Below are 26,098 nucleotides of genomic sequence, written 5' to 3' on the forward strand. Positions count from 1 at the left end.
TAAAAGTGTTCTGTATTCAGAAATTAATCTGTGTTTTGACTTTACCTGCATATTAATAAATTTTTTTCTGATATTTAATTGGATAAGCATAGCTCCTACAATAATTCTTGTCATACGCCATTTGTGTGCATACCTCAACACATTGGTTCAAACATTGCAGAAACATTTTTTAATGTTTAAATTTACTTTTTTTTTTCAGATATGTCCACACCATTGAAACTATTTACCCCCCCCAAAAAAAAATGCATTAAAAAAATCCACTTAAGAGGCATGGGCACAGTGGAAAGTAATGGCATGTGCATAAGTAATGGCAGAAAAAAATAGAGATATTCTCTTTTAGAATATACATATATATTTATATGTGTATATATATGTTTTCAAACAGAATACTGTACAAAGAAAACCAAAGTAGCTGTTACAGGATTTTTGTAAAACTTCTTAATTAAAATTGCTGTTGTAAATTTATGGATTAAATATGGTTCTGTAGTTTAGGTTGAACTGAATGAAGCTTCAAAGAAGTTGAGATGTTTTGTCCTCTGCTAGAGGCCAAGATACTCACCAAGAGGGAATACAGCTGCTGTACTTTTCCAAAAGAGCACTATCTCCACAGACTTTCCATTCTGCACTTTTCATGTGACATGAACTCTATGAGTTCTTACTTGATAAATTTAAGTTACTTTTTAGAAGTACCGTGGTTTTTTTTTTTTCAGATTCTTTATAAATTAAATTTTCTTTCCCAGTTTGCCACAGCTCACAAACGTTTCTCACAGAATTTCATGAAAAATCATCCACTTTCAAACTCATTGACATTTCAAGTTATTTGTAACTAATGTTACAGGAAAAAGAAAATATATATATTTGTAGAAAATCTCATCCTCTGAAAATTAGTTTCTCTGTTTCTTATTACTTTTTATGTCAGTAGAGGTGAGGTGAGACAAGTTGATTTGAACAAGTGGCTTATGACATCCAACAAATATAACTCCATTTTGTAGCTCTACTATGAAAATAGAAATTATTTACATTCCATCTAATATATAAGAGCAAATACACAACAACAAATATGAACCAGTTACTATAGCCATGAAAGATAAGATAGCTAAAGTTCTTTAACTGCATATATTCTATATATTCTTTATATGCTACAGCATATGTAAGAGTGCTGGGTCAGTTTTTAGTTGTCTTCTTTTTCTTTTTTTTTTTTTTCTTTTTTTTTTAAACTTTAAAATCCGGAAGTTCAATGTTACAGTCCTGTTAGGCTCTACCTTTGACTAAGAGGTTTCCATGCCAAACCAAGGTGGTTTTTATTTTGTTTTCATTGTTGTTGTCATTATTTTGTTTTATTATTTGTTTGGTTTGATTTGTTGTTGTTTGTTTAGTTTTTTGACATCCAGACTGAGTTGGAGGAAAAGGTTAAAATAAGACAAAATCTGTTTTGTTCTAAGCATGACTGTTTTCTTCCAACCCAATGAACTTTCTACCTCATTTGATGAGCTGATTTATCTCATATCTTCAGAAAGGGCTTTTGTTTATTCTATCAGTTTTCTCCCACACAGAAGTTCATTGGCCTTGGGTATGAGCAGAATGTTCTTAGTTTCCCTCATCTCTTTTCCTACTGCATCACTGCAGAAACTTGGGTTGGGAATACAGCTCGTATCAAAATATAATACTGAGGATACTTGACCTGGGAGGATCTGGAATATGTCCATTACAGGGCAAGGTAATCATATTGCTGACATTTCTTGATACAATCAATAATCCATAATACCAATATGACTAAGTACGTTTTCCATTAAGTTCTGGGTCCTGCACTTTGGCTACAACAACCCCATACGGCACTACAGGCTTGGGGCAGAGTGGCTGCAAAGCTGTGTAGAGGAAAAGCATTTAAGGTTGCTCAATGTCACCTGAACATGAGCTAGCAGTGTGCCCAGGTGGTCAAGAATGCCAACAGCATCCTGGCTTGTGTCAGGTATAGTGTAGCCAGCAGGAGGTGATCTTCCCGCTGTATTCTGCTTTGGTGAGGCTGCACCTCAAGTATTGTGTTCAGCTTTTGGCCAATCACCATGATAAGGACATGGAGGCCCTGGAACATGTCCAGAGAAGGGCTACGAAGCTGATGAAGGGCCTGGAACACAAGTCCTGTGAGGAGAGGCTGAGGGAACTAGGGTTGTTTAGTCTGGAGAAGAAGAGGCTCTCTACAACATATTGCTCTCTACAACTACATGAAAGGAAGGTATTAGGAGCTGGAGGTCAGCCTTTTCTCACAGAAAACTAGTGATAGGACCAGAGGGAATGACCTCAAGTTGCACCAGTGGAGGTTCAAGGAAATGTTGGACCTGGCACTTAGAGACATGGTTTAGTGGGTGACATTTATAGTAGGGTGATAGTTGGACCAGATGATCTTAAAGGTCTCTTTCAACCTTAATGATTCTGTGATTCTATGATTCTTGCTGGTAGTTCTTACTGGTAGTTAAAATAACAGGCATTTTCACAGACTTTGCAGTTTTTTTCTTTCTGGTGGGCTAGAAAGGGTAACATATGGGCTGTCCAGCTGTGAAGGCTCTGTAGTGTCATTCTGTTAAAACTATCATCAAAAATCTTACCAATGGTCTTCAGAGAGATTCTGTAAGGCTTTACAAATATATACAACTCTTCATTACCTAAAAGGGGATTACAGGAAAGCTAGGAGGGATTCTGTCAGTAATAGGACAAGGAGTGATGGCTTAACTTAAAAAAAAACTTAACTTAAAAAAAAAAATAGACTTATATTAGGTATAAGGAAGAAATTCTTTACTACGAGGGTGCTGAGGCACTGGAACAGATTGGCCAGAGAAGCTGTGGATGCCCCATCCCTGGAAGTGATTAGGGTCAGGTTAGATGGGGCTGTGAGCAACCTGGTCCACTGGGAGGTGTCCCTGATGATGGCAGACAGGCTGGAATGAAATCTTCTTTCAGGTCCCTTCCAATCCAAAGCATTCCATGATTCTATGAAGGTTTCCATAAAGTTTCTCTGTGATGACACTTGTAAATTTCTTTCTCCATGTTTATTAGTTTCTGGGACTGACAACAGATTTTCAGGGGTGACACCACTCAAACTGAGCTACCAATTGAAAGCAAAGATGGGAGGCCATCTGCAAGCATAGAGACCCTAGTGATCTTATGTTTTTGTAGAATTCACGTTTGCTTGGACTTAAAAGAGCACAATGTACTTGAAAAAATATTTTTAAAGGAAATCAATCTCTATTTCTGTTAGTTGAGGTCAAGGTCTGTGAGTAAGAATGGAGCTGTAGAGTATCTTATAAAATGATGTTTCATTAAATTAAAATTACATGGGTGCTCTTTTCTGGGGAAAGAAATATTTAACATAATGTTTAGCTTTTTTTTTTCTAAATAATAAGGAATGCAAAGCTGTAAGCTGTAACAGTGAGTTATTTGCCTTGTCAGTGAATATCATGTCTTCAATATACAAGTAGAAAAGATATTAAGATCATGAAAACTTCTGACATGGAAAGATCAGGCAGTAATTTAACTACAATTCCTATTGCAAACATGTCATGCTAAAGAGTTGCAGAGCAGGTAATAATGTGGTAGAAAACGTATTAGTGAGCCATGCAGCTGAGTGCTGTGTAATAGTGCAAGTTCTGACTTTGACTGGCAGCTTCCATTAGATCACTGGCAAACAGTCACTGGATTCTACAATGGCTCCTTTGCTTGGTCACATTATTGTACTTGTCATGAGGTTTGAGTGCTTTTTTAGTGCAAGGGTGTTCATTTTCACTGCATGGCCACATTGCAGAGCATGGAGTTACTTGACTTTCACAGGGAAAGTACTGCACATTGCATACACTGCATGTGGGTTTTATCTGCTGAGTATTTCATTCCAACTAGAAAAAATTAAGCCTTCAGCATACATAAGTGACTGGCATGCAAGGATCTATATATCTGTAATATCTATATGTGTATCACTTATTTAATTCTGTATGGTTTTTTGTTTGTTTTGTTTTGTTTTTTGCCACTGTGATAGCCCCTCTATTTTTAGGGGCCATCAGTACTGTAGAAACATGTGGCATGTCCCTGGCACTTGCCTCCTTTTGCAATCCTGAGATATCCTGAGAAACATTCTACATCACATTATCTGCAATTGCTAGAAAGTAATGACTGTAGTCCTTTCATTTTAAGAAATCTTCTATGAGGAAAGCAAGTGAAAGGTCTCTAGAGTTGCAGACTTTAGGCGTGACAGTAGGAAACCCAAAAGAGAGTAACCCAGATATGTATATGACAACTTAGTTCCAAATTTTGGAGTATCTTCCTTTTCATCCTTTTTCCGTGTTTCCCCAGCCCAAAGAGCATTCTGGAAACTCAGTGTAGATACTGCTTAAAATAATAATAATAATAATAATAATAATAATAATAATAATAATAATAATAATAATAAATTACAATAACAAGTTTAAGGTCATAACTTTCATCATCTTGCAGAATGAGAAGAATAAAATGCAATATCTAAACTTACATATGAGGTATATTCTTCAATGCTGCGTATATGCCATTTATCAAATGATCTGGCTTAATATATACATACAATATTCTTACATGCATGTTACACAGACATAATCTCCTGACTGTCTTCTTTCTGAGAAAAGAAAATATTGATTGGCAGTTCTGAATTCATGGTGGAATTCACTACAGATTCTCCAATCAATGTGCTTTACCTTAGTGTGTCAGAGCAACTCTGTGTCCTATGCCACAGAAAATGCATGAGCAGTCTAATTACATAGTATATTATTACTCACTGGAGCAGATCAGAATTTCTAAGAAGCTAACTGTTAATTGTGTGTGCAAATGAGGAGAGTGGAAGAGCAGATGATCACAGTTGAATATTTCAATTTGAAGAGCCAAGATTTTTGCATGCAATCCTGCCTATTGCCAGTCACACTTCTAGCAGGATTGAAAAAAATCAGTCTGTGTCAAAATGTTGCTGACATATTGCTGCCGAAATTCTTGCAGACCTTGTAATGTATTTAGATATGACTCAGAGATTAATTACACGCTACGTTTCTTTAATGACTACAGTTTTTGTGACACTCCCAGTGAAGAATCAACTTACTATTAGCCACAGAGATGAAGAAAAGAAACACAAGCCTAGACCTTCGAGGAACATAATACCCAGTTACTGACCACCACAGCTTCTCACCAAAAGCACATGGATGAAAACAGTCATCAAAAGTAAATGTGAAACTTATCACCACAAGTATGCACAAACTAAAGAGTGTTAGAGTGTTAGATGCAGACAGGATTTATTATTATTACTGTTATTTATTAAATCTTTTAAGAGGGAGGCTTTCTCTGTTTTTTTTTCTGTATGGATACAGTTCTCATGGAACTTCTCTGAGGTCACCTAGAGTTCAGTTACATTTTTTCCCTGTTACTCCCACTTACTGTTAGAATGTTTATGTTAGTGCTCAAAACATTTCTCTTGATGATTCCCCTTCTCCTGTTCAAAATTAAATTATATTGTAAGTATTGGTTTCCTGGTGTGACTGCTGACAGGGAAGCAAAATGCACACACTCTCTTGAGAGTTTTACCCAAGGCACAGTATCTTTCATATTACATGCCAAAATCAATTAGAAAAATAATGTGAAACCTCATTTTCTTCTGAACACCTTTAATAAAATATGTGGATAGATGCTTTTTAGAGTACATATCCTTTTATTGATGTCTAAATTTTCGTTACTGTGATGAAATATAACAGAAAGGCCATACAGAATGGCTGCAAAATATCAAGACCTTTGGGATAAAGTGATCCGCTGTAAAGTGAGGAGCATGTGAAAGTTTGATTCTCAGCATAAACATACATTCCTGGTGTTTGTAAAAGTCTAAGAAGGAGGGAAAGTAATTTCCCAGGGAACATCCCATAGCATGTGAGTAAATAAATAAGCAAATGCTGAGAATCTATGTTGTTCGATATGGAAATTAGAATCTTTCTTTGTTTGCCATAGTACATAAGATGGGAGCATGACTCCAAATCGTACTGCTAAAATGCATAAATGCATATTTTATGTTTTCTCACTTCAAACAATAACCCAGCATTTCTTTAAAACAAACAAACAAACAAACAAACAAAAACACTGTGGTCTAAGGTATGAGTCTCAATATGGTCCAAATGCATGTTCCAATTTGTGCATGTGATTACATGCCTTCCTCAGTCAGAGCCATATATATAGGACATTACATGTTTATATTGCCTTCCTACTGTGCATCAGCCCTTTGCTTTCTGAACCTGGCACAAAGTTGAGGATTCAGAAGTGTCATCTAACTCACTGAAAAGTGTCTTAGAACTGTATTCACTGAACAAAAAATATCCAACATCTCTCACTCCTTAGTTTCTGAACAAGCACAATATTAAGCTTAAGATGCTATGGTCCTGATGATGTTTAACTAGGGCTTCTCTGTTGGCATGTTGCACATAATATAGTTACATTGACCACCTTCTGTATGTTGTTATATCTCATTTGTTTTTCTAATTAAGCTACACACACTGACATACATATCATTGCTATTCTGACAATTGTCTTAGTAGTTATTGACCTTATACTTTGCATCGTGTCATATTTTGCATATTGCAGTTTACATTGCTCTGAATCTTGAACTGCCACAACATATTCAGATTTTTGAAATAAAATTCAGTGTTGACTCTTCATATTGACCCTATCAAAGAAATTTCTAATTATGAAGATTTATAAGTCACTAATGACCACACACCGTTTTTGATTATAGTAGTCATTTTGAGTTATTAATTATTCATTTTGTACTACCTGCTACATTATCCTGTTTTATCTGCTTACTTTCTATATACCTATATATGCATGTTTTTAGTGAAATCATTTGCTACCTCACTGCTTTTCACCGCTTTCTGTGACAATGTAAGAAACATAATTCTTCAGTCTTGTGCAATAAAATTGGAGGGGTTATGTAACATATCAGCAAGTCCTTTATTAGAGAAAGGATTTCACATATTTCTAAAGGAAAGAATATGTTTCTTGAAGACATGTTTTTTGAATAAATTTGGAACACACAAGTAAGCAATACAGATTAGTTAAATAAAATTTGTGAAAGTTTATGTACTTTATGCATTCAGGTTTTGTTATTTTGTATGCATTTCCACTTTAATTTTCAGATTAGAATTAATTATGCATTGTTCTGGCCACTAAGTGATTCCAACAAATTGTTGTGCTTTAGGGACACCATATTAGCAGCAAGGATGAATACATTTGTATCCTTCTTACCTGGGGCATCCTCAAGAAAACAAAAGCAAACAGAATGTGAATGCTGAAAGTAATAAGCATTCTTCAACCTCACAATCCTGTATCTATTTAACATCTCATTTACTCCATGCTATCAAGTGTTTTTAGTCTGCTGTCCGTAGAATTGCTATTTCTATTGTTTATTAATATGCAATATGTTCGTCAATTATCTTCCCTTCTTTCATGAGTAATTAAATGTTCCTAGTTTGGCCAAAAAATAATAATACAATAAAAGTCTAAATTTGCTTCCTTTCAGCTATTCGTGACACGATAAGGTAGCCCTGTCTCCAGCTGTTAATTGAACTAAACATTTGTTGATAGGTTCAGCCAACACAATTATAGAAAATGATGCATGCTTTTTGAAAAATACTGATGGAACTAGATGAGACAGTAAAGTTTATTTATTCTAGAAATGTTTGAACATATTAACACATTAAAGTGGGGCTGAGGTGTGAGGATGATTTAGGTACTGTTATTTTTATTTTTTTCCATGAAGAAGAATTACCCACTACATATTTAAGAGAAGCACCACTTATTCCTTCACTGCAGAGCACATCATACTTGCTCTTTCCTTACTGGAAGGTGCACCTTGGGACATTTTTGTTTGTTTCTAATTCTTTCCACTTTCAATACTGTAACTGAAGTAAAGCAAGTCTACAATCTAGTTAATTCTCATGGTCTTTTAACATAAATGGCACAGGGTAAATTCAGGGTCTATAGCTCGATAAAGGTTTTCCATGTGGTTGTAGCAGAAAAACTCTTACAGATACACCAGTATAGGAGTTGGGAATAAATGGTTTTTACTCTGAATTACAATTTTTCCCAGGTTTTGAAACCTTTACCATCACCCCTTCTTGTAACACAGGTTGGTGGTTGCCGTTTCTTTTGTGTTTCGTTTGTCCGTCACTCTATGCTACTTCTTTTTTTTACTCCTTTTTTTCAATCTGCTGTTCCTGCAAAGCTTTATCCACCTTCAATTTTTTATTATTTTTTTGTTGTTGTAACTCTGTGATATGCTTTCACAAGCATATCTTCTCTGTTTTTCCCTGTGTTTGTTCCTCTAATTCCTTTTGGGTAGATCATCCTATCTATTTTCTGCTTTTTCCTCCAGCACTTCCTCATGGAAGATGCATTGACAGCTCAGATTCAAAATGGGTATAGAACTAAATGTTATATTTTCTCTTAAACATTTCCACCATCCTACATGTCATGCAAGCTCATATAGCAGTGTTTAGCCAAGTTTGTTATATCTACCTCCACGATTTATGGAAAGCCCATTCTTTTTCTCTATAAGAGATACATGTTACTTTTCATAAACTTTTTCACTTTTTAAGACTTCTTGCCCATTCTCCTTAGCATCCATATTGCCAGTCCATCCAAAACACCTCTTGTAACATTGCTGGTCTCATCAGTCAAACCATACCCACAGCTTTTAAACTCATTTTGCCTTCAAGATGTCCCAAGCTGTTCTGTCCCAGCCTATAAATCACGTTGTTTTTTGTGTTTCCTCAGCCCAGCCATTCTGCTTCATCAATATATTAAGACTACATGTTCTTAATTATTCAATTACGTTCTCTGTACCTGTCATGACTTCACTATTCTGTAAATTATTGATCCTTTGGTAGGCCTTGTCTATCTATACTAGTTTTCCACAGCATAAAAAAGTGAAAAATTCATAGCCGTACAGATAACAAAAAAAAAAAAAAAAAAAAGGAAAATGTATCACTGGTTCTGGGGATGACACACTTTACTGTACTTCTGTGTCTTTCTCATGTCTTTGGGGCAAGTTTCTACTATTTTTATCTTATATGGCATACTCATCTATTGTTAGCCTTAAGATAATCAAGATTAATCATCTGGAGGGCTCTTTCATGATTGTTAGTGGAATTAAATAAAAATTAATTGGCTGAAGCCTTGCTCTCACAAGCATTCAAGTATGATAGATATCTATTCATAGATAACAGAGATTGGAGGATTTTGATTTGGTCTTTATATCCTTTGGTGGTATTGTTCTTGAGTGGATATTCTTGATCAAGCCATATTTTCAATGATTCAAGTAATGGATTTACTACTACATCCCCTTGGATGTTGTCTGTTACACATTCTAATGGATTGTATTTTTAAAGGAGTTTTGTTAGGGATATAAAAACTCTTTAGAACTGGTAGATTATATACTATAGTACTGTCACTTCAGTATAATTGACAAGGCCAGCTCTCTGGATACACAGTTTTTGTTCTTTATAAGTGCCTCAGACCATGGCACCTTAGTCCTCTTCAAGTAAGCCAGTGAACTCATGCATTTGGAGTATTTCAAGTGCCTTTTGTGGTATTTTGAAAACTGGTTTTCAAATTCAGGGTCTCCTGAGAATGAACATTTTCTGTATTTTAGGAATCCAGTGAGGGGGAGTGAAATGAAGGACATCCACTCTAACTTTGAAACATATTGAAAAAGCTTACCACAGATTCAGGAGAAAATATGAAATATGTTCTGATGAAATGTAAAGTAGGCTTCTCCAGACTGACATCAACTTAAGCTATTTTAGAAAACTTAATTGTTGCCAATTTACCAGTAGGTAAAATGTCTACAACCTGTTAAAACACGAACTGTATCTGAGAGAACACTGAAAGAAAGTAGGGGAAAGCTTTTTGCAGTATCTATTAATACTCTAGGAAAGATCTCAGGGTTGACATTTCTGGTAGTAAAACTTGATTAGCCATTCTGGAAGGGAATAAGGTAGCTGAGTGACTCTCATTCCAGTTGTGTGCAGTACAACAGGGCATACTCTAAAGTCTCCCATCTGCCCACCAGGAGCTGAGGTGGTACCATAAGAAAGTCCTGAAACCCTGTAATATATGCATTAATAGCTCAGAGATTGCAGCAACAGTTGTGTCTGGCCTTTTGCTGGTGGCAGAGCTGAAATGAGGCTATCTGGCTTCAAACCATGTGATTATTATATCACATGTGATGAAGATTTTCTTTTTCAACTAGCAGTAAACAACAGTCTATAACACTGTGAGAAACTTCAGGGCCAAATAACTGCAAGTGGATATTAAGTGTTGAAATCCCTTACACTGTTAAAGCAATGTACGAGTGAAAATGTACAAATGTACTTGCATCTGTGTTCTAGCTGGTGAAAACAAAATCATTTTGTTTGTATGTTATTTAGGCATCCCGTATCACTACTGCCATGGGAAAGATTATGTGAGAAAAAGAATACAAGAAGGTCTATCCCAATTATTTTTATAGTAAGAATGAATGCTAAAAATGCACGTGTTGTTTTCTCTCATAGCTTGAATATCTCATGGCCTCTGCTGTATTTCATTTTTTTTAGGCCTTTCTCTGAGACCTGCCCGTTGCATAGCCATACGTATTAGATGACTTTGGGACTTGCTTTGCATCAACGATGAAGGGATTATCTAGCAGCCGTAGTCATCATCATGGGGTTACCTGTGACCCTCCGTGTGACAGTCTGCCACATCACCCGGACAGGAAGCCATATTTGTTAAACCCAGTGGACCCTCATCCTGCAGACCACCCTTACTACACTCAAAGGAACTCTTTTCAGGCAGAGTGTATGGTGCCGTACAATGATCAGATTGCCAGCAGCACGTTTCCTCGGAGACATTACAACTCGCACCATGAACTTAAGGACGAGTGTGCTCTGGTTCCCCATGGAACTGCCAACAAGACTAATCGCATTCCTGCCAACCTCTTGGACCAGTTTGAGCGGCAGCTGCCCCTGAATCGGGATGGCTACCATACTCTGCAGTACAAGCGGACTGCCATGGAGCACCGCAGCGACAGCCCAGGGAGGATCCGGCACCTGGTTCATTCTGTCCAAAAGCTCTTTACCAAGTCCCATTCACTGGAGGGACCATCCAAGGGGAGTGTCAATGGGAGTAAAGCAAGCCCAGAGGAGTCACAGACAATGAGGTATGGGAAGCGCAGCAAGAGTAAAGAAAGGCGATCAGAAGGTAAGCCCAGATCCAATGCATCAGGATGGTGGAGTTCAGATGACAACTTGGACAATGATGTTTGCATTTATCATGGTCCCAGTGGGGTCATGACCATGGGAAGATGTCCTGATCGTTCTTCTTCCCAATACTTTATGGAAGCCTATAACACTATTAGTGAACATACTGTGAAGTCATCCAGAAGCAATAATGATGTCAAGTGCTCTACCTGTGCAAACCTGCCTGTGAATTTGGACTCCCAGTTAATGAAGAAAAGCTCTTGGTCCTCTACATTAACCGTGAGCAGAGCCCGTGAAGTTTACCAGAAAGCATCAGTTAACATGGACCAGACAGTGCTGAAGTCAGAGACGTGTCAACAGGAACGGTCATGTCAGTACCTCCAGGTACAGTGTGGAGAACTGATTTCTGTTAACTGTGCTCTGCCATGTCACAGGTGTTTGTGAGGGATGGAGGTTTGTTCTGATATTTCATCTTTCCTGAGAGATTTCTAATCACTAAACAAGGGGCCATGCAGATGAAATTAAAAATAAATCTGCTTTTTTTTTTTTATTATTTCATTTTCTTCTTTTTTTTCTCACTTTCTTTTTTCTTTTTTATTTTTTCTTCTCTTTTCTTTCTTTGTCAGCATTCAATATTTCAAAGAAACAGTTCATGTTAGAACAGGCTTAATTTTTTCATGTGGGAAAAATAAGACCTCTTTGTGTACTTTTTGAATTTATAAGGCAGTCACAGTAGGGGTATAGAGAATGTGATGTTGTAGTGCTTGTAGTTAGCATTACAATGTCAATTAAATGAATGTTACCAGGATACAAATTCTTTGATTTCTGTAATTTCAGGATTTGCCTTCATTTGCTGCTTATTTTATTATGAAAGCTTCTGAGACCCTTTTGAGTAACTTTGAGGTACCTTAATACTTTATCCTGTTGGAAAACAATCTACTTTCCTTTTTGTCATAGCATATAAATTCTCATAAAATACTTATTGTAAAGTGTCCAGATTTGTTTATCTGGCTATTCCTCTTTCTCATGGCTTTGAGTCAAAAATATAAAAGCAAAAGGTTGAAATTATTGCTTGTTCTGATTATACATTTTAGGAGTACATCACCTACTCCCTCACAAGCTGTTTGCAGTTAATACAGCGTCACTATTTTTCACCAGTATTGTATCTTTAAATGTCAAGAATCAGATGTCTGCTCTTGGAGCTATCATACTGCCGGTGAATGTTTGTGGCAGGAACATGGATCAGAAAATATTAAAACAGTTTCATTCTTAGGGGAGCTGTGGATAGCTTTTTTGCACTTTAAAACGGAGCACTTATGGCACATCTAAGTGTATGTGTAAGATGGAACAACGTTGCACAGAGAAGAGAGAAGACCATGAGGAAAAAAGAGGTTTGCTGAGACAATTTGGTTTCGTTTTAATGTAGTGGGACTCTTGTCTATTTGTATAGAAACTGTAAGGAGTTTTCTCATATGGGTGCTTTAATGATACAGTCAGCTTTCACATTCTGTTGTTTAAACCAGTACGCAGAAAAAGCGTAGGACCGAGGCATACACATTTAAAAATTGATCTTAAAAGGTATTATTGAATGGCATGCAAAATAATTCTGAATGCCAGCATCTGGGATTCTAAGCTTTAAATGTAAAGAAGTGGATCGGTGTATTTTCTATTAATTACTGGGAGAGTGGAGTGTGAAGACGGGATAATAAGAGTGCTAAGAGTGTGTTTACAGCTGTTCTTATGGATTGGGGAGGGACAGGGGTTTCAGAATAGCCTAAGGTTACAGCCTTTTCAGATTTGTTGTATTAAGTCTCTTTTGTCTGAATTCTGTGAGGGACAATAAATTATTACTTTAGAGTCAATTGTTGTGATTACTTTGGACCTTGAGATTTCTTTGTTGATGTTTTTGTTTACTCCTTTGATCTTCCTCTCAGGCTTTGATAAAATAGCTGACAACTCAGTTTGTGACCAGATGGCTAGAAAAGAGCAAAAAACTGTGCCAGCATCGGCTTTAAACGAACACCTCCATAGGGACTTTTAGACAATGTTTAACTGATGGGAATAGACCCTTGAAGTGGAATTAGAGGACATTATCTGTGTCTGTATGAAAATATGTCCAACAACTGTTAAGGGCAGGAATTAAAATAACTAAATTCTGTGTTTCTCATACTGTTTTTCTCATACTGTTTATGTTCACATTCATAGTTTTGTTTTAGTTTTCCATTTCATTTCATTTATTTCATTTCATTTTTCTAATTGTATGCTTGTTTGTAAAAGTCAGAGAAATGTAACTGGACTGAAATTGTTTAAAAAAAAAAAATTTGAATCGGGTCTTGATTAACATTGGAAATAATACTCAAACAGAACAGGGTAGATTTAAGGGAGCAGGTCAGTATTATTATTCTCTCTTGGCAGTATAAAAAGATAAAAAATAGGTATAGATCATAAAAAGTAAGGCTGAATGCATCCCATTGCCTTTCTCTTCATTGCATCACTCATCTTTTCATTCTACAAGCCCTCTAGGGCTTGGACATTGTTTCCTTTTGTGTTTCCCCAGTGTCCAGCACAATGGGGTCTGGAACATAATTGAGGCCTTTTGGCTGTCCTGTTATATGAATATATGTTAACAACAACAGAGTATCACTCTGTCAGTGGGCTGTAGCAGTATTCAGATTATCTGTTGTTTTCCTGGTGACCTTCTAATCATTGTACCAAAGGGCTGGTGTCCTACATTGTTAAAACAATTAGAAGTGCACTAAATGAGATAAAAGCTATTTAGCTGCAAATTCATGACAGTACTGGACAACTCTGATAATGACATCAATTAATAGAATGCTTCTTTGTTGCTTTATTTAACTCATTAAATGTTAAATAGATGCTCTTATCAACTCACTTGTAATTTAAGTCATTGTTTATAGCCCAGGACATAAACTCTCTGATCCTTAAAAGAAGCAACTATTTTGCTCACGAAAACTGTTCTTGTGGTAGTATCTGGACACAACAAAGGAGTGATGTTCCAACTCAGGGCACAAAAACATTTTCTTTGTCCTGGTAGCTCTGAGTATATCAGAGATCACAGATAAAATAGAGTTCATCTTTGCTTGTAACATCTTTTACCACTGAAGTATCTGGATGAATTCTCAGTGTAAAGACATGGAAATAACAAACAATTATCTCACTTAGTGTGATATTTTCCACATAACCATTCTGTGAAAGGAGCTGGCAGTAGTTCATGTTACAGATGGGCTTATTTCTCATAACTTGGAATTTGGACTGAGTGCAGTGTCCTCTCGCATCGCACAGACTTTCCTTACCCCGGCAGGCTCCGCTTCCAGTACAGGTGCTGAGGTGCGGTGTCCAGCCTCTGAGTTCAAGGGCAGAGAGGAATCAGGGAGGCTTGGCTCCACTCTGTGACTGTTATCTCAAAAAGGGTTATTGGTTCCCAGGATGGTTTAAAGACAATCAGGTAAACCTTTTCCTCTTAGCGGCATTTTGGGGATGGAGTTCTTTTTCCCTCTTCTCTCCATTTCTCCTTTCAAAAACGAGGATCTGGACAGTAGAAAGATAAAGTCCTTTATCGAGCTCCTTCCTACTTCAAGAAAAATATTTTCATTTGATCCAGATTTGCAATCACACTAACGTGAAGGAAGGTGAGAAGGACCTGTGGTTTTCTCAAAATTCTTCAAAAAGATTTCCCTGCCTTATAGAGAATAATCTATAAGGCAGTGGACAGCTTCCACTTCTCTGGTAGCTTCACCTTTGAAATAATTAAAATTAAGCAAAAGTATAGAACATGAAATATAAGCAGACTTTTGTTCTGCAAGCAATAGGGCCTAAATACACTGGTAGATATTTCTGACACTTTTGTTTCACTATGAATTCATGATTGTTGAAGTTAATAGAATATCAAATACACTGCATAGTTTGTCTCTAATTATAATTTTGCTGTTCATTATTCCCTGTAATTACTATTCCCGTAGTCCTTAGTCCATTTGTAAAGAGATGGAGAAGAATATAAAAGATGACATTTTTTGTATTATTCCTCTTTTCTTCTAATGTGGGTCAGTCATGTGTTTTCTTTTGACCCAATTTGATGAGACTGAAGTCAGTTGTGTCAGATATTCAGGGCTGAGGAAGGAAGTTTACTCCTGAAAGCTGAAGTGAAGTAGGTGGGGACAACTGTGCAGTCATCTGAGCTCTGCATTTGAATCAATAATACTTTGGTGGGAGAATATGGGAAATACTATAAAAACTGTAAGCCAAGTTTTGGGGTGTGATAAGCATTTCCTGGTTTTTCAGAGGCTGGATCTAGTGGCGAACGACTCCGGTTGGTACGGCGCTCATTTTCCTATGGGAAGGTTGTCTGTAATGTGCAATATGTCCTATAGTGTTAAGAAACTGATATAGTTAAAGTGACTTGTTTTCCAGTCTTGGAACAAAGCACTTCCATAGTTTCTTAGGATATACTGCTCATTCCCAGCATCTTTCTGTTGTCTGTGTCCATGGGTGGCCAGATACAAGGTAAGGCCTTATCCCAAATCAGGATGCTTATAAGGATCAGGATCTGTCATGTGATTTGTTAATGCAGCATGTTAATTGCAGTGTGTTTGTCTTTATGACACAGAACTTTGTTAGGTCTGTTATATTGGGCTTAACTGGGCAAGTTGATCTGCATTTTCTGCTGTTCTCTACTTTTTCTTTACTCGTGTTGTCTGTGTTTCTGTCATAACTACCATATTCAAATTAATCTTTCAGTATATCCTTGCGAGGTATATGGATGTTGCATTTTAATGTCCACTAATATTAATGAATATTTTCATACATCAGATGAAGCATGTATAATTACCCCTGTGATTTGCCAGTATCAGGTATCAAAGTATTTCACTCAACTCATATGACACATATGTCTCAGTAAAGCTAGTGAAACCATTTAAACAAGCAATTTTGAAATAAGATGTCAAACATTATAACATTTTCTAGGTGTATTCCAGGTAACAAAAAAATCATGAAAATATTTAGAAATTGTTAAATGTTCATACTTTATTAATAAACTAGTTACTAGCTATATTAAAACTGAAAAAAATATATATATATATAATTCACATGAAGCTAATTTATTTCCAGTTTTAAAAGTGTTTAAGGATGGTTAACATGAATAATGAATAAAGTTATGAAATTTGGGGGCAATTGGAATTATAAATAAAGCAAAACCTGTTTTTTAAAGATATATATATATAAATAAAAATAATTCTGATAAGCCTACATGTTGGTTATTTAGCCAACCTACAAACATTCTACCTACAATATGCCTTTACTACACTGGGAGAAAAATTTAGAAGATTATTTCAGTATAGCCATCCTCTTCATCCTCTCAGTCCTTTAATTTACCTTTCTAAAAAATTGTCAGCTGAAAGAATGATGAGAATGATATTGCTACATATTTCACCTTAACAACTGCTGTGTTCTCATTCAGTTAATTAAAGCCTGAACAGACCTTTGGCATCTTAGTAATGCAGAAATGGAGGCCACCTAAGTTCTAAGAGAGTTGTTCTATGGCAATGTCAGTACTTCACATTTAGCTGCAATTTTATCTGCTCATGCTCCTTAAGTTGGTATTTTTCTATCCATTGGTTTTAACACCATTCTGTAACTTCTTAATATTGAAAATACTGGCACTGATGTTATTTCTTCTAGATTAACTTGAAGAATTACTTTTGGTTCATTCTGTTAACATCCCTATGTTCTCACAGTGCATTCATTAATGAACATAATTCTGTTTGCTGAATCTCTTTTTTGTGTTGCTAGCATACAGTATAGAGGATTTAGCAACATGCTTGTGCAACACTATGTTACATATAGTGTTATTGTCAGAAACATTTGTGAAAGTTATGGATGCATTTAAGCCAGCATTTATTATCTACTACAGTTCATTTTGGTACAAACATGGATAAAACTTGATTCAGACCTGGAGTTGAGCCTTTCTGCAACCTTAAATATCTGGAGTGTTCTAATCTGTTTATTTTCATTAAATTCACCTGGAATAAATAAATAAATAAAACTCTACCAAAATCTTCAACACAAAGCCAGTCCAGCAAATAAGATCATTTCATTCTGTATCAGAGTTCAAAATCCCTAACATTTCTTATGGAAACTTGCACAGTAAGTGGGAAAAAAAGCACTGAGTGGTGACATGCCTTCCTTATTCAGTGCTAAATAATAAAGAATATTTTTCCTACATCCAGCTGTTGATTTTTTTGTTTGTTTGTTTCAAGAATGGAATCTGTAGCACAGATCTTGAGTGGGGAATACCACCATGATAGACGAGTGGTTTGAGCTGGAGGCAGCTGGCAATGGTCTCTGTTCAGCTCTTCAAAGTCTCCAGCACTGTGCTTGTTGTACAGCTAACCTTCTGTCTAATAATGAATTAAACAACATGAACATTAATCTGATGTTTCTGTACATGCTTTCTCCTCTCATCTGCTTACACTGAGTTTGTGCAATGGACTGTCTTGTTTGGGTAGAAAGATTATATGACTTCTGATAAATAAATATTTCTCTTACCAAAGGCTAGGCAATGTGCCATGAAAATGGATAAGACACTGTGCCAGCTTTGATAGGCCAAGGCTTCCAGAGACCTTAAGTTGTTTTTTCATGCAAATAAATTTCTGACTAATTTTGCTTTACTGACATAAATGCAGCCTGCTGATCAGTTTGTTAGAAACAATTCTAGATTTCCTATACTCTAGCAATTCAGTTTCCAGCAGAAGAGAGTCAAGACCGTGACCTTGATTAGCCACTGAGATAGAGCAGAGGTGACAGTTTGGGGTCACTGAGACATCCTATTAAATTCTGAAACCAGTAAAATTTCTTTAGAGCTGAATAAAGGCTTCTTACACAGATATAATTCATTGCTGTAATCCAAAAGAAAGCACTGTGGACGTCTCAGTGAAGTCTGGCCATTGTATACTAAAATATGACAGAAGCTAATAGCCAGCCAGAGATGGTAGGTTAACTGCATTACTTACAGTCGTTGCCTGTGTGAGTGAGACATTTGCAAAGCATTAGAGATTATCTAGTTATAGTCAGCCAACAGAAACAGCATCATGGCTGTTTCCCTCAAAATACACTCTCCACCACATCTGTTTCTCTTCCAGGGATTTCAGATTCAGCTACATGTTCTCTATCCATGAGCCATTTTCTTGCCAGCTTGATAGTGGGCTTGTGGTTTTATGCAGTGAAAGAAAGGTAAAATGACATCTTCTTTAACAGCATTGGTTTTTGATGCTAGCTAGTCACTGTATGCAGGAGCTGAAGTGACTAGGGAGATGACTTTCACCCCAAGAAAGTCATCTATTGGTGAAAGAACATTTCTCCACTCATTGAAATTATCCTTTCAAGGACTGGTATTCACATTAGCAGTCATACTGTAGGTTCTCATTGTCCTTCCTGGGTGAGGAGTGATATCTCATTTTAGCCATCTGAAACTGAAAGCTTTAAGGGTTTAGAGAAAGATGAGAATGAATGTTTGCCCTCTACCACAGAAACAATAACATCCATGAGTACCAACAAAGGAATTTTAATCTGTGGTCCTGGCCTATACTCAGGCTCCACGATTTTAAATAACAGAGGTGATAGCTGTTTGTCGTCCTTTCTGCAGAATGTTTGGGAGTGGCAAAGTTGCAAGGCCCTTGGCTGTAATCATTGTGTCCAAGTGGCCTTCTTCACTCTTTGTTGGACTTTTATGTGTAAAACAGCAGGAGAAAATTGATTTTGGAGTCAGGTCGGGATTATCTGTGGAGGAAACACAAATTCCTCTTCACAAGACAGACTGTGAATCAGATTCACAAGTGGTCAAGGCATCTTTTAACAAATGAAAATGATAAACTGTAGCAGTACTTGAAAAAGTTTGTCTATTGACTTACTCTGAGTATTCACACTGCCTTTTCAAACTACCATTAAGGTAAGGAAGATTGCAGTTCTTCACAGTGCTCATTCAGGTTTGATGCAGGTTGCAGCCTCAGGATTGAGGAGGTAATGTTCTATCTCAGGCAGGTTCTTTGTCCTGGCTATAAATACTCTTCATGTAAAACAACATGAAGATAAGTCAGCTAAATTAATTGAATTTGTAATAGAACCAGACTGCTGAAATCATACAAGTTAAAGCAAGAATTACTGCAGATACTGAACTTGTTAAGTTTGTCCTAAATGGTACGAATATTCTTGTCTGCCTTTTTGAAAACTCTTGAAGCTTGCTAAACATATATTGTTCGAGGCTTGCAAGGCTTCCTTGTTTTTTTGTGTACTTCAGTGATTCTTAACACATGCAGGTTGATAGACTGAAATGTTGCTTATCTTTATTGGTCTGATTAATTCAATATTCATGAGTGCTAGGAATAGGCTTAGTAAGTGGAAGATAGCAATTGAAACTTCCTTAACAACACACAGAAGAAGCATAATAATGGCTAAGAAAACCAAATTGCATGGGTTTGAAAATCTGCACTGAGCAGTCATTAAGCATTGTTCTTCAGTTGTGTGATTTCATTTCATTAAGTATTTGCATACTAATAGAAAGCTAAAGTTACAAGTCTACTGCTGTGAGCAATGGTTAGCCACTCCCTTCCAGTCCTTGTGTTTACTTCTATAGTCATCCACATTGCTTTGGCAAAGCACAGGGAGAAGCTTTTATGCTTTCAGCTGCAATAAACCAAATCAAACTAGAGATCAATAATGAACTTAATTTGCTATAGAGACAGTCTCTTTGCTATTTCATCCAATAAGGTAAGTTGAAAACAATTCTGGGTAAAAGGAAGGAAACTAGAAATATTAGATATTCTATTTTTTATTTGTTAAAGCTTGAATAAATAATAAAAAAAAAATGTTTTCTTTATCTTTGTCCTTACATGCTAGGCTTATTTCACATACCACTAAGTGTGAGCTGCTAAAATGAGTGTTTGGAAACTGTGGGGCCAGTATACCTGTTTGCTTAGTTTCTTTATTCAGGGTCCTAGATTATCTGATAGAAAAATCCTATTCCTTTATATATATTAAAAAATAAATTTAAAATAATAATAATAATAATAATAACCAGTCAATCCAGCCTGGCTAACAACAGTGTAAACACTTCCAGAAGTCCATAAATTTATTTAAAGATCAGGATAGGTAAACAATACACTAAATGAAGCTGAATCTAGGTAAGATGTTGGCTGGTGGCAGTGTTATCTGTATAGTCTGTTCTGTTTAGAGAAACATATCTACCATTTAATCAAAAGAAAGAAAACATAGTCAAACTTAGTTTTCATACTTGTAACAAACATTTTATTTCCAGGTATATAGCGAAGAACTGAAGTCATAAATTCAGTAAGTTGCCTGGCTTAAAGGCCATTGCTGAATATTTTGTATGTATTTCAAGTAATAATGATTCTCTGTTTCACTGGGCTTTTATGTATGATTAAAGGACACTCTTGATTTTTAGGTGTGTAAAGAAAATTTTATATGATCTTAAAGATTAGAATGAAATGTTTCCAGGATCTCTATTAGTTCAGTACTATGAATGATAATAGTCCCATTTTAATAAAAACAATGATGTTCATTGTTAGATCTGAGTTTAGCTCTTCCACCTCTTTCATGAGAGTAGAAACAATCATAGGAGTCATGTATCTGCTTGATATTCTGATAGTGAAAAAATGAAATTGCCAAGGTAATTGGATAACATGATTTTCTTAAAAGCATGAAACAGCTTTGTCTCAGGTATGTCAATGCCATTAATCCTCCAAGGCAGTAATTGCTGTGCATATGCACTTGCATGAAGCACAGTATGTGACCTTGCAAGATATAATATTGGACATTCAAGTGAAGTCCAATAGTCCAAAGAAGGAAAATCTAGGCAGACTTCCTGACTGAAAAAAAAAAAAAATCAAATAAAAAAGAGATGGAGGTTCATATAGATACTTCTCCCAGCATTTTCCAGAACAGAAGGAAATATGCTACAGTATGTTCAGTATCACATGTATAGGAAAAGAATAGGAAAAGAAGGAAAAGAATTCAGGAAATAATGTGACCAATTTTATTTTCCTAATTTGTATTTCAGCTAGAATTTTATATTTTTCTTCTTTCCCATGATACAAACACTTCTGTTTGACAGTAAATTGGATTGTGAGCTATAAGCAGCTACAGCCATTTGTATTAGCCACCAAAGAAAGCAACTCTGAAAATCAGGTCACTTCTTTTAGCAAGTATTGCTTGAGGTATTTGTCTTTAGACACAGAAGTATAAAAATGTTAGCATTTTATGATTCTATTTTCTTTTATTTATTATAAAATAGTTATAATAATAGGAAATGTTGAGCTTTAAGTGTTGTTTGTCCTACTCAAGTAATAAACAGACAGTGCTCTGAGATCCTTTCATAAAAAGCATTATAATTGTTAATAGCCAAAGCAAAAATCTACTACTTTTAAAGCATTTCTTTACCTCGCTAGTGCTCTCAAGCAGTTACACTGCTTTTTCCTACTCCATCTTCTGAAATCAGGGTTTCCAGCTCCTATGAAACTGATTTAAAATAGAGGGGAATTGGACCCCTGTTGTTCTTTTAAATACTGAAACCTTAATGGAAAATAAATAAATAAATAAATAAATAAATAAATATCTACATATCTGCAATAAAACTGCTCAAACTGCTTAAACAAAATAGTAGATGTCCCCACCTTTGTAGTTAAATATCTATTACATAATTCTACTGAAGTTTTGCCTAGGCAGCTAAGATAGTTTGTACAAACACTTTGCTTTTCTCAATGTTTAAACTGAAATTCTATACAGCTGGGTTGATTCTTTAGACTGTTCTCTTTTTTAGGTTGTTCTCTAACTCTGGGTGTTTTTCCTAACTACAGGCATCCTTTTCTCTTTGGCCCATACAGGGTTTATCCTTAAAACTGTGATTTGGTAATGGGACTTGTGTTGTTATTTGTATAATTTTCTTTATTTTTGCACATGCAAGTAGCTTTCAGTACACAAAACACCCACTGGGCTTGTGGCTTGAGATTGCTTTGTCCCTGCTCTCTATGTGAACAACTCAGCTTTTCTTTCTGCAACTTTCTGTTTAAAAGGCCAAGGAGCTACTAAAAAGATAGTGTGCTGTTATTCATAAACTGCCCTACTTCCCTGAGCCAGGAGAGCTCAAACTGGAGACTTCCTCCTTATCATCTCATGTAATTTGTGCAGCTAGAGCTTTCACAGCTCATCACAGTACATTTCTATCTGTCCACAGTGTTTGCATGTGTAAATAGGATGTTTTGTGGCAAATCCATTGCAACCAGCTTTCGAAACTTGGTCTGTTGTATCTAAATCAATTTTGAGAAGCTTTGGGATGAAAGGTATTATATGTACTTTTATATGGGATTATTGACAACAGAACTCAGGAAACTGAGTTATAGTGCCCAGAGCAGCTATATCTCATCTGTAGAGCAGCTAAAAACTACAGCACTAAATTTAACTGTATGTCTGTAATTTAATAAATCTACAAGTGTTCAGTTTGCCTTTATTACGGGTGCTGTGTGAGTATAATAACTTTAACTCCTCTGACTTTTGCTCATTTGGAGACACAAACCCTAATGTTATACCAACATATTTTATTTAGTGCATTAAAGACTAATTGACTAATTTATTTTAATGAGAAAAATCACAGATCTTTTACTAAATCATAATGAATAAAATATTAAACAGATTAAAGTATATGTCCTATGAGAAGTCACAGATTCTCTACATACTCCTAGCTATTAAATATCTGCCTGAAGAGTGATTGGAAAGCATTTCATCAAAATGTCAGCAAAGCTTGGTTTTACAAATCCTCTATTAACTTCTTTCTTGTACAAGTCATTTGAAAAGTCAAGGTTGACAAGCAGGAGCTGCAGGTTCCTAGGTGTAGATGAGGGATGTTATAAGCACGGATTGTATTTTCTCTGGTTGCTGATGCTGTAGCCCTAAGAGCAATGCAAGCATCAAACCTGGAAAAAATATTATTGTCTGTCTGTCATAAGTGTGCTGGAGGAGGAGTGTAAAATGTTCCTGTATGTCAAAAATCAAAATCAAATCCACTAGAAAATATTATTTTCATTTGCACATTGAGAAGATGTACACACCCAAAAAAGACATCATCAGCTGTCCAGGCCTGTGATCTAGGCATAAACTTAAAAGTTGAAACATTGCATATGTTTTTTATTTGAAATTGAGGTTTATCAGAACTGTATATTCAACTCTTTTCCTCCAGTGGGTTCTGTAAATGCCTTGTACTCTTAGCTTGTAATACTCTAGTACTTAGAGTCTTCCCCTTTACTAGAAGAAGGATATTGCAAGTGCTTTTAAGTATAGTTATTCAATTACTTCTTACCAATACTGATTACTGCATGCCATCATTCAAGTATTAAAAAAAAAAAAAAAAAAAAAGACTTTGAAATATATTCATTCCCCTTAAGGTCCTTCTTGAAGTAAGTTATGATTTTCTAAACAAGATGGCATATAAATGGTATGGCTGAAGTTTATGAAGCAATGGATGCACAAGGTACTCACCAGAAGTTAAATGTTGTTGAGGAGCAAACTTTTCATAGAAAAGAGACATTTTTTGATTGTCCTGTTAGCAGTTAGTATTTATAAGCTGTTGGAAAATTTTTAGTAAACCTGATTTGAGACTCTATGTTTAATCAAAAAAGTAGTGAACAAGTAGAAATCCGTAACTACATTTATTTAAATCTAACATTAATATGCTTAACTGAAATGTGCTTTTGCAGTTGCACCCTTACTATAAAATAGTAAAGGATCTGCAAAATAACTTTAGGACAGTTATTTCAAGAACCTTGCTCCACTGCATGTTGTTTCTGCTGTTACAGAAGTGCAGGTGTTGGTTTACGATGGCCAGAAGCCCCAAGAGCAAGCAAGGGAGAGGATGAGTGGGCATGATAACGGTGCTCTTGGACTGTCCCTTGCTGTGTCCTAAAATCTTGTGAACACACATTCTTGGTGTTCCAGATCTCCATTGCAAAGAGTGGACAGAACTTGCTTCAGATCAAAAGAAATAATGAATGTTAATAATAAGAAGAAAAATAAAGGAATAGAGAGTTTTATGACTCAGATATGCAGACTAACATAATTCAAAAGGAAGATCCCTGCAAGCTGATGAGAATCCATTTGCACTAATTATGCTATAGAAGCTACATTATTGTAATTTTGAAGTTGCAAACATACTTTTGTGATGCTTACTACATAGCTATACCAACTTGAAGTGTGTCTTTAACCAAAATCATTCTGGTGGGTGCAGATTCACATGTAGCCATGCATACTCTATCTGAAATGACTGTGATTTAGAGATTCATATTTTATCTTGCTTTGCCATGTGTATTCGATACATTGAGCTGAACCAAGATTGCTCTGTAATCTGTCTGGAAATCATTTGAATGAAAATGGTATTCACCAAAGAAAAACAGATTTATCCAGCCCAGAATTAGGGCTATATGAGGCTCCTGTGTTAGAGAGATTTCTGGAAACTTCAAGATAACGACTGGAAAATAGCATAGCTCCAGAGGCATTTGTGACTATACAGGGAGAGAAGGGGGCCTCCACTGCAAACTACAATGCACAGTCAAATGGTATGGAGGATGGGCCCCTGCCTGTGTGAATTTTAGTTATGTTTCTGTGGCAGCTTAGCACGGTCAAATCTTGCTGTGCAATTACAACAGGGAAAAGTGTACTAATAAGGGAATTGTGTTTATAACTGCAGGTTCCTCAAGATGAATGGTCTGGATACACTCCACGAGGGAAAGATGATGAGATTCCCTGCCGACGAATGCGTAGTGGCAGTTACATCAAAGCCATGGGGGATGATGACAGTGGAGATTCAGACACAAGTCCGAAGCCATCTCCAAAGATTGCTGCACGGAGAGAGAGCTATCTTAAGGCCACACAGCCATCCCTTACAGAGCTCACCACCCTCAAGTAAGTCAGTCATCGACATCATATAGAGCTCTCCATGGAGAGATACATTTTCTTTTCCTATTTCTTTCTGTCCTTCACTCAAAGGCACCAGTTAAGGAAAGTATTTTAACAACTGTGTTTGGTCACTTCTGGTACGAGCTTTTTTGAATTATGGTAGATTTGACCATGTATTTCAATGTTACTTCAAAAAGGGGCTCCACTACCTGTGCTTTGAATTTGCAAAGTATTTCAGCCTGTTAGTATTAAGTGAAAGTGTTCAGGTGTGTACAGTAGGTCTGTTCTTTGAATATTTTGCTGAACTGTAACTTAGGCCTGCAGAAGCTTTACATAATTGCATGTGTGTATACATATATATGTGTATATATACTCATCATGAATAGCACATGCGAAATTAGCCCTAAGCTAATCTTTGCAACTCATCAGAGAGCATCTGACATTTAATTAAAAAGAACAATGACTGTTTGAAAACAGACAAATCTGTGGTTTCCACTCCTTAGTTCACTTACAATCACACTATTTTGTGGAGAAATGCAACTAAAAGTGAAAATACTTAAATTGTTTATGAAAGCTTTAGTCAAGAGAGACGACAAATTTATGTTTTTTATGTCATTTTTTATGTCACTGGATCATTTTAAAAGAGACCAAATTCTCATGAAAATTGTACAAATTGATAGTTTGGGTATTAGTGTTTTCTTCTAAATGATTCTAAAATGGAGAGCTTTCCTAAAGCAATCAAATAAATTATATCCATAAAGGAAAATAGTGTGGATTTAAATCAACAATTGTTTCTGTCTGTCTTCTGCAAAAATTTATAGTGAATCATAGTTCACCGAACCAAAAAT

At 36.0% G+C, this 26,098-nt stretch overlaps 1 protein-coding gene across 13 annotated transcripts in view; it reads left to right on the forward strand.

Moving 5' to 3' along the window:
• DLGAP1 (DLG associated protein 1) overlaps positions 1–26,098 on the forward strand; it is a 417,012-nt gene that overhangs the window by 265,364 nt on the left and 125,550 nt on the right. For 11 of the 13 annotated variants that reach the window (XM_084510659.1, XM_084510658.1, XM_084510653.1 and 8 more), the window contains 2 exons: positions 10,638–11,663; positions 25,042–25,256. In XM_084510659.1, the coding sequence (XP_084366785.1) occupies positions 10,710–11,663; positions 25,042–25,256 (1,169 nt within the window). In that variant the 5' untranslated portion in view covers positions 10,638–10,709. Of the gene's footprint in view, positions 1–10,637; positions 11,664–12,492; positions 12,671–19,913; positions 20,058–25,041; positions 25,257–26,098 lie in introns of those variants that run through there. The other 2 variants (XM_084510656.1, XM_084510657.1) reach the window with 2 other exon arrangements.

The sequence above is a fragment of the Aythya ferina genome, assembly GCF_964211825.1.
Source record: "Aythya ferina genome assembly, chromosome: 2".
NCBI lineage: Eukaryota > Metazoa > Chordata > Aves > Anseriformes > Anatidae > Aythya > Aythya ferina.